This window comes from Ips typographus, linkage group LG5 (genome assembly GCF_016097725.1).
Source record: "Ips typographus isolate SLU linkage group LG5, UJ_Ityp_2.0, whole genome shotgun sequence".
Classification (NCBI taxonomy): Eukaryota; Metazoa; Arthropoda; class Insecta; order Coleoptera; family Curculionidae; genus Ips; species Ips typographus.
The window spans coordinates 8,782,387-8,792,816 of NC_138426.1; the positions used below are offsets into that span (position 1 = coordinate 8,782,387).

The 10,430-nt window shown below is 34.0% G+C and overlaps 1 protein-coding gene across 1 annotated transcript; it reads left to right on the forward strand.

Annotated features, from left to right (window-relative positions):
- The first annotated feature begins 1,006 nt into the window (after window positions 1-1,006).
- On the forward strand, window positions 1,007-8,346 carry LOC145729247 (uncharacterized). The gene is given in 14 exon segments (XM_081979926.1): window positions 1,007-1,066; window positions 1,114-1,276; window positions 1,321-1,459; window positions 1,511-1,610; window positions 1,612-1,979; window positions 2,159-2,303; window positions 2,357-2,488; window positions 5,873-6,103; window positions 6,166-6,340; window positions 6,396-6,781; window positions 6,827-6,985; window positions 7,039-7,123; window positions 7,172-7,314; window positions 7,368-8,346. Coding segments are annotated over 14 exon segments (2,448 nt in total). The 3' UTR covers window positions 7,530-8,346.
- The last annotated feature ends 2,084 nt before the right edge of the window (window positions 8,347-10,430 follow it).

Below are 10,430 nucleotides of genomic sequence, written 5' to 3' on the forward strand. Positions count from 1 at the left end.
CACTGCTCTAGTGCCTGTAATATCGCATAATCAAGCTGTTTTGTGAATAGACTCTCATTTGGCAGCCTAACAAAAATGTCAGAAATATTCTATTAGAGTTGTAGGCAAATGACAGCTGTCAAATTTAGTACAGTCTTTGTACTATATTTGAGTGACAGCTGTCAACAATTATACCTCAAGTGTTGCAAGTGTTTGTGAGATTATATCTGGGTGCATTGCCTGTCAAACTTAGGATACTGTCAAATTTAGCACAATTGAGCACTGAGAGCAAAATGTAGAAAGTGCTACTAATAAAATTGCTGCTTAATTTCTAATTAAACTGTTTAGTAGGTAGTAATTCTTCTGTCAATATATTACATTCACTCGAAATCTAAATTACTATCGAGTTACAAATTATTGACAAATCAAACATCCGTTACTGTAATAATTAACTTTAACGATCAAAACCCATCACTGCGTTGATGAAGGTTTCTTAAAACAATAAGAACGTCTATAGATTAAACCAATTAAGTTCGATATCGGTAGTTTAAAGTGCAGAAATCCAGACTTCCATCGATTCGCTCGATTCTGAAACGTCCTTCTTTCGATTATACTCAATTGAAGTGATTTGAAATGGCTGCTGGAATTATTTGCGGTACACACACAGAGGAAATCCACGAATCTGGCGAATGTTTGTGACATTCTAATAACGAACAAAGGAATCATAACATTGGCACTCTGTTGCCATTTTCTAGTACTCTATATTAAACTAAAATCCTCTTTTTTGTGATAAACTTTTACATGCAATTGTTTGTGACAAGCAGTAATTATTAGCAAATACACTACAAATAATTTCTTAATTAGTAGTGATTTGTGGGTATCAAAATATCCTGCAACTACTTATTAAAGTCTATTATAATCTATATTTGATTGTAGCTTTATAGCAACTTGATTGCTGTCCTATCTTTAAAAAAAACCTAAATTTCCATATATTAGCAAACTGAAACTGGACTTTTGCTCTAATACAATGATTTACTTATTTCTAGTGCTGTTACCTTTAGCCTACTCTACTCAAGAACTTTCTATTGTAAGTGCTTAAAGCTTAAAAGAATCACTAAAAACCAACTTTTTCAGACTGAATACATACAAAAGTACGGTTATCGGGCAGAAACTCATCATTTTGTGACTGCTGATGGTTACATTTTAGGCGCCCAACGAATCCCCTATGAAAAGTCTAAGAAAGTGGTGTTGCTAGTTCATGGTTTGGGAGGAAATGCTGAAAATTTCATTCTTCTAGGTACTATTCTAGCAGGTTAAGCCAGAATGTTTAATAATGTTTAGGTCCTACGGACGCTATGGCATTTTACTTTGCCGATCGTGGTTATGACGTTTGGATGTTTAACGCTAGAGGTACTGGACATTCTAGAAAACACCAAACGTTAAACGCTAATTGGGATCGTAAGAAGTACTGGAACTTCAGGTTTCTAGAGTGTAATTAAGACTTTGAGGATATTTAGTGTGCAATCTTCAGCTGGCATGAATTAGGCATCTACGACCTTCCAGCCACAATCAACTACATTCTAAACCAAACTGGAATGGACAACTTGTTTTATGTTTCTCACTCTCAGGGTTGGTACCATGTTCTACGTTATGCTTTCAGAGCAACCAGAAATGAATGAAAAGATACGTGCTGCAGCTCTTCTGGCACCATCCTCCTTCCTCAGTACCACGCAATCACCAATCTTCAAGGCCCTTACTAAACTACAACCATTCCTAGAAGTTTGTTTTTTTTTTGAAATTTTGGTTTTTGTGTTTAAATGGATGTTTTGTAGAGGACGCTGGAACTGTTTCAACTGGTATGAATTGCCTGTTCCTAATGGTGAAGCTCTGATCCGCAAAGTTTTGTACAACTTCTGCAAACCGCCTTCCATGCAAGATTTGTGTATGGATGTGGTGTATGTTTTTGGGGGGCCCGAATCAGGACTAATCAACAAAGTACGGTAAAAACTGACTGGAAATAGCCAAAAATAGTTTGATATTTCAGACTCTTTTGCCCATTATGCTTCAGTATTCACCTGCTTCTTTATCCGGGAAGCAACTATCCCACTATGCGCAAATAATTAGGAATGGTGTGTTTGTGTTTTACTTGTAAAACACAATTTAACTGATTACTTTCCAGGAGGATTTTAAACAGTACGATCATGGCGTTTAAAACAAACATGAAACTCTACAGCAATAAAAATCCTCCTTCATACAATCTGTCTAATGTTAAAGTGCCACTGGCTTATTTCTATGCACCAGAAGACCCATATTCAAACGCCAAGGTGGGAATTTGGTCAAAAATGTTAAATTTAGCTTGAATATTCATTGGTTTCAGATGGCTGAAGAAGTATTCAAGTATATCCCCAATATTGTGCTAAAGTACCAAGTACCAGTGTTAGGATGGAACCACTTAGATTACCTTTTAGCTTATAATGCTAAAATGGTTATTAATGATAAAATTGAAGAGGTTTTTCAGGGTTTCACAAAAGACTAATTTCTGTGTAGGAAACATTTTTACTAAACAATATCAATTACAACAGGAAAAAGTAGGTGTGTTTACTAAATTAAATCAAAAAAGATAACAAATATTTATTTGTAATAATACTGCATTCAGAACCTAACCTTACAAAAAATCTAACCTAATCCAATGTTGCCAGGTCTACCGTTTTAAAACGGTATATCTACCATTTTTGTGGTTCTTTTACCGTTCTCCTGGTTTTTTTTATACAATCTACCGTTTTTAATTACATTGTTATTATATTGGATGTGAAACTTCTCATATACTTTTTCAGTTTAATGAGGATTCTAAAATGCGCTTTAAAACGTCATTTTCTTACTATAAAGTATCCTCTAAAACCACGTGATGCCTGCCAAAATTTTACTAGAATTTGCAAGAATTCTATTTTAACACAGTTTTCGAAACAAGACATTTTTTTTGAAATTTATGACAGTTATTTTGACAATTGTCACGTGACCGTCTAGCTAAATAGCGTTCTACAATCACGTGACAACTGCCACTAACATCAAAACTGTCAAACTGGGTTTAAAAGCTGCTAAAATCAGGGTTTAGAACGTTTTCTTGTAGTATTTGATATAAAACGTGTTTTTGAGATTTATGACAGTTATTTTGACAATTGTCACGTGACCGTCTAGCTAAATAGTGTTCTACAATCACGTGACAACTGTCACTAACGTCAAAACTGTCAGACTGCTCTAAAGTTGCAAAAATCAGGGTTTAGAAACGTTTTCTTGTAGTATTTGATATAAAACGTGTTTTTGAGATTTATGACAGTTATTTTGACAATTGTCAGGTGACCGTCTAGCTAAATAGTATTCTACAATCACGTGGCAACTGCCACTAACATCAAAACTGTCAAACTGGGTTTAAAAGCTGCTAAAATCAGGGTTTAGACACTTTTTCTTGTAGTATTTGATATAAAACGTGTTTTTGAGATTTATGAAAGTTATTTTGTCAATTGTCACGTGACCGTCTAGCTAAATAGTGTTCTACAATAACGTGACAACTGTCATTAACGTCAAAACTGTCAAACTGCTCTAAAGTTGCAAAAATCAAGGTTTAGAAAAGATTTCTTGTAGTATTTGATATAAATGTATTTTTGAGATTTATTTCAGTTATTTTGACAATTGTCACGTGACCCTCTAGCTAAATAGCATTCTACAATCACGTGGCAACTTCCACTAACGTCAAAACTGTCAAACTGGGTTTAAAAGCTGCTAAAATCAGGGTTTAGAAACGTTTTCTTGTAGTATTTGATATAAAACGTGTTTTTGAGATTTATGACAGTTATTTTGAAAAATGTCAGGTGACCGTCTAGCTAAATAGGGTTCTACAATCACGTGACAACTGTTACTAACGTCAAAACTGTCAAACTGCTCTAAAGTTTCAAAAATCAGGGTTTAGAAACGTTTTTGTAGTATTTGATATAAATGTGTTTTTGAGATTTATGACAGTTATTTTGACAATTGTCACGTGACCGTCTAGCTAAATAAAGTTCAACAATCACGTGGCAACTGCCAATAAACGTCAAAACTGTCAAACTGTGTTTAAAAGTTGCTAAAAATCAGGGTTTAGAAACGTATTCTTGTAGTATTTGATATTAAATGTCTTTTTGAGATTTATGACAGTTATTTTGAATATTGTCACGTGACCGTCTAGCTAAATAGTGTTCTACAATCACGTGGAAACTGCCACTAACGTCAAAACTGTCAAACTCATAAGTTGCAAAAATCAGGGCTTAGGAAAGTTTTCTTGCAGTATTCGATACAAAGAGTGTTTTTGAGATTTATGACTTTGACAATGGTCACGTGACTGCCCAGCTAAATTATTCTTTAAAACCACGTGATATCTGTCACTAATGTCAAAACTTAGAAAACAATTGTTAATAAGAAAAATGAACCGTTTTTTGACTGATTATTCTACCGCCATTAAATATTTTGACTTGGCAACACTGCCAAATACTGCTTAATAATAATAATTTTTCTAAACTTGACTTTATGTTTATTTGTGTTATAATTTTTTAACAGGTCAGTATCATTAAATTTATTAGTAACAATAAAATGTTAGCGTGTAATTCAGTATGAATGTTGTTCTCAGAGAGCTCAACAGGCAAGTAAGTCAGAAACTTGAAAACTGCATTTTAAGTTAAACTATACTTGAAAGTAGTACAAAATTTGTATTTTAAACTAATTTTTAAGGTTTACAACTTAAAATCGACATATTTTGGTTAAGAATTGACTTCAAAAACCAAATATTCACTTGAACATTGACAAAACTGCATTTCAAGTTGAAAATGCAAATTAGTCTATGAAGTAAATTTTTAAGCTTTGTGATTGGTTAAAAACTGACTTAGGCTGACAGCATACATTAAATCAAGTTTAAGTTAAAGGTGGTTCAGACTGTGACAATAGAGATGAGGAAAATCACAGTCTGAAACACACTTAACTTAACTTAAGTCAAGGGTGCAAATAGCGGTTAAAAACCAACTGGAAAATTAACTTAAAAACGACATTGCTGAAAATGTGCAATTGTGCACTAAAATAAAACGTGACAATAGCATAAAAATAGTGTTTTTGACAGTCGCATTCATTACTAACACTGTGCGGGTTCTAAAATGCAATTTCTCTGTGTCAGCTCATGTTCGTGATAAGGTTAATTGTGGTTTCTTCGCATCGAGAGCCTTTTTCCTAGCCACAGTGAAACTCACAAAACCTCCAATAAACTATCAATCTCGCGTGCCTAGAAATCCTTCTAGTACAAAATCCGAGTTCGTATTTTTCGTGCCGCGGCAACTTTCCAATAATCTCGTCCAGTTTAAGTTCCATAGCAGGACGAAAAAGGCGGCTCATTAAACAATCCGGAAACAAAAGGCGTCGGACAAAATTTCGGAATTTGTCCCGCGAAAAGTTACGCCATTAAAAAGAGATTTGCCACGGCAAATTGTTTTCGCGCCAAGTTTCTCTCGGACCTAAACGAAACTTTAAGCTGCCACTACCGGTTTTTACCCGCTATAAAAGAGAATACAGTTTAGAAATTTTGGGTTGACAAGAAATGGTCAGTAGGTTACTACAGTTAGGACATTAAACTACTTCTCGTTAAAAGGCATCTTAATTCAGTTATACTCTTATAAGTTATTCAACATAATTGCTCATTGACGATATAAAAATGATAGGCAATTTCTCAAAAAGTATTGGCATTACACAAAATTGAACCAGTGGCATTCAAATTCATTACACTCCACCAGCACATAAAAACTACGAAATCAAGTTCCAGCTACGCTACTGTTAATAAGAATCTGTTAATAAGGACAAGAAAATGAACGTCATTATGTAAAAAGCCTGTAAAGTAGCAAAACGAATAAATTGCTTATATTTAAACAAACCGGTCGTGCAAGAGAAAATCAGATTTTCCTGTAGCAATAACTATACGAAAAAAGATAATAATTGGAAATTGATAAGGGTAAGAAATACTAATGAAGGCTACTGTAACCAATCAGATTTTTGGGTTGTCGATTGTAATTTTTTTTCGATTAGCACAAGCCCACCCGATGAAAATCTCACGCTGGTAAGTAGGCGTTATGATGAAAAAACAATGTTGGAGAAAACTAGTAAAAATTCCTCTAACAGACTCAACTGATTGAAAAGCACGGCTATCCTGTAGAAACCCATTCCTACGAAACTAAAGACGGTTACATACTAACTGCACATAGAATACCTCACGGAATAACCAACAATGTATCCCATGAGGTAGTGGTTTTAGCCCATGGCATGAGTGGAATTGGTGACAACTTTGTAATCCTTGGTAGGAATCAATTTACAGCTGATTATATTAAAACTACAATGGTTTACCAATATAGAACCACCAGATGCTTTGGCATACTACTTGGCAGACCGAGGCTACGACGTTTGGCTGTACAATGCTAGAGGAACAGCCCATTCCAGAAAACATCGTTTCCTAGATCCGGACCGAGACAAAAAGAAGTTCTGGAACTTTAGCTGGCATGAAATGGGGATCTACGATCTACCAGCAACTGTAGACTACATCAAGGAAACTACCGGAGTGAACAGTATTTACTACACAGGCCACTCACAGGGTACCACCATACTGTTTGTAATGCTATCCGAATTGCCGGATATGAATAAGAGTATTCGTTTGGCCGCTTGTTTAGCTCCGTCAGCTTATTTGAGTCATACGCATTTACCTGTGGTAGTTTCAAGTGCACGGATATATGAACTAGGACAGGTAAGTGCCAATACTGGGTTACATTCAATCTAATTAAATGTGTAGATGTTACTGGAAATGTTGGATTGGTATGAACTTCCCATACCAAACAGCCCAACTGTAATCAATTTGTTAAAGTCTTTTTGTCTGTCTGAATCCATGCAGCAAACCTGTCTTAACTCGGTAGGCTTATTTGGAGGAGCAGAAAACAAGTTTCTCAATAAGGTACACTATATTGTTGGTTTTTGTATAATTTCTGACACTTTGGTATGTTACAGTCATTGCTTCCCCTAATGATCGAACATGGAATTTCAGGTTTTGCCACTAAACAAGTTTGGCATTATGCCCAGGTTGTCTCTTCTGGTTAGTACAATTCATTGCAAATCCACCCACTAATTAAATTCACTTTAGGAAAGTTTCGGCAGTACAACTACGGTGCAATGCTAAACCTCAAAATTTACAACAATACCCAACCACCCATGTACAATTTGAACAATTTCAAATCACCTGTTGCACTTTTTTACTCTGCTAGTGATCCTTTTGGCAATCCAAAGGTTCTAAATGGTAAATGCCATTTTGAAATCCGTTACTAACAGAAAGTTTGTAGATGATCGAGGAGTTTACGAAAACCTTGCCTAATATTGTATTGAAACATCAAGTGGAGATTGATGGATGGAATCATATAGACTACATAGTGGCCTACAATGCTAAAAAGATGATATACGAACCATTATATGAATTGTTTAAACAATATGAGATTAATCATTAGGTGGTTAATTAGGCACTCCAATGAAATGTCAAAAACAGCTGATTGAAACTTTTGAAAAGGCAAACACGGCCATTAAAACACTTTCTTATGAATTCTGGTAGAGTTTTAGCTTAAATTTAGCGATTTTCTGAAGACTTTCAGTTGATATTCCATAAAATGCCTGCCAAATTCATAAGAAAGTGTGTTTTAATGTCCATGTTTGCCCTTCCAAAAGTTTCAATCAGCTGTTTTTGACATTTCATTGGAGTGCCTAATTGGTTAGGTTAATTTAGAATAAAAAACTTATGGCCAGTTCACTATAAAAAATGTAAACCATATTTTGAACACATTCTGAATGTGTTCAAAATTTGATTGAATTATTATAGTGTAATTTTTGCGAACAAAACTGTCAACTTTAGATAAGAAACAGCCTTTCCTGAACCGATCTAAGACATGCAATCACCATTTTAACACCGACCACCGACTGAGGAAAACGTAAAAAACGCCATTATGCCACGGACAAGCAAACAAGCGACGTTTCGCCTGTAAAGTGTGCATTACTGTTCCGGTTCGGCGGTTAGAATGGCATTTAATGAAACGTCAGATGCACCCCGGCATTTTGTTATATCGAGTCCCTTTTTGAGGAGGAGGAGACGCCGAAACCGGATAGAGTGGATCGTCTGCGCCACTGATTTTACGATAATTGAAATTGTTTTACCATTTTAATACGATAAGGAAGTGCTGTCAAGCTGGTAATTGGATCATTTGTTTAAATTACTGGCCAGAGTATTTAATTATGTTAATTTGATAACGTGATTAATAAATAATATATAATGAAGGTTGTTAGTTTTTTGTGCACCACTAGGATTGTCCAATACATCATTCCTTGTTATTTTCCTTGAACAACATATGGGTGTTTTTGATTTTACCTGATCCCCATAAAACTTCTGTCTGAATATCTAAAATGACTAGACTATTAAACGATTTTGTCATTAACATTACAACTTTCTAGTAAAAATTCTATTCATTAAATACTGATAATAAACCCAAACTGCTGTGCATTGTATCTGTATCCTGCTCTATCAAATGTCATTGAAATATTATGACAATACACTGGTTTTGCACTGAATATGCCAATCGGAAACGCCATAAGCTAAGTTAACCTAACCTTAGTAGCTAGTGTTACTTTGACAAAATTAAATTGTTAATTAATATACAGGGTGGTCCAGTTTTAAATGTCAATAATTCACCATCCGATAACCCATCAAAAAATAAGTTGCCACGCATTATGTCATTTTCCTGAAGAACACTTCCTAAGGAAGACACTGACCTCCTGCTATAACTGTCATCAGACCGTTGGACCAATTTTGATCAAATTTGGAACAAGTACTTATGAAATGAATACTCGGTATGATAGGGGCATAGTCTTTTTTATCCCACTCTATTTTCTACGCTCACGGATATAATATTTCAAAATTGACAAAAATATCTACTTAGGTTATTGTATTTTTTACTTTGAAATGGTTCAAAAAGATTCAAATCTGGTCATCTGTAAGGTTTATGAGGTAATTTTTGACACTGAAAATAGTTAAAAAACAGGATTTTTGGACTAATCTTTACTGGCGTTCAATTTTTTAGACATTCAAAACTTGTGAGAGTCCAAATTTGTATTGAATAGTCTAAAAACTTCTTCGTTCTGAAATTCGTTTCTTCAGACTACAATCCATTGTCGAGTGTTGAAACTGGATTTTAAACACTAAAAACAGTCCGGAAATCAAGACAAAGATTGTTGCGCACAAAATTCATTTTTACTACTAAAAGTGGTCTAAAAGTTTACTTTTAAGGCTAGAAATAGGACTTTAATTGGTTAAAAACTCAATTTTACGGATTAAAACAAGTCTAGAATTCAATTAAACACTGGTAGTAGTCCAAATTAAATTTTTGGACTAAAAAATTAGTGTTTAAGACTAACACATTTAATGTTAACATTTTTTACTTTTATCACTGAAAAAACTGAAACTTGTCTTTTATTATTATAAATAGTTTTAAACTCGATTTTTCAGTCTTAAAGCACTAAAAACAGTCCGAATTTCTCAAAAATGCTCCAATTTTTTGCTTCGATGAGGGTAAAGCGAAAAAAGCAAGACAGTGTACAAATTGGGCTTTCAGGCTTGATAAGTTAAAAAGTTTGTGAAGATCCTTAAGAGCCTTAAAATTTGATTTTTTTATTTTGAAAACAGCCTTAAAGCACTGGTGTGTGTCTAGAAGTCAATTTAATAGTGCCAAAGCTTGAAATGGCAGTTTTAAAGCACTAAAAATTGTCCAGAGTTCGAATAAAATGAAAAGCAAAGTTAAAAAACTTGAAAATTTAGTCTTCTTCAGTCAATTTTCATGAATCTAATGGCAATATCTTGTATCTAAGACTATTTTCAAGACTAAACGAGTGAAATGTGTTAAACTTACGTCAAATGCTAATTTGAGGGTTTAGTTTTGGTGTCACTTTTCAGATCAGAGTCATTTTTTGATGTCCGTCAATTTTCAAAGTTTGAATTTGTAGTCAAAAATTCTAAGAAAAGTAGTTTTTCATGTATAAAAGTCAATTTTTATTAAAGCTTTTTAATTTATCTGAAAACTCTGTCCATTGACTACAAAGACAGTTTTTAAGCCTCTCAAGTTGAATTATCACAGTTTTCAAGTCAATTTTCAATACTATAGTCTTTCAATTTGTCTGATTTGGGTTGATTTTGGGTCTTTGAACGTAATAACCCAATTATCTCGTAAACGAAGTTTTAAATCAGAATTTATAAAATTTCTGATTTAATGATTTTTGAAATTTCTGATTTAATGAAATTTCTAGAATTTTTTTTTTATTAAATTTTTCAGCAATAAAATGGGCAGCTTTGCCTCTATTTAACTAAAGCT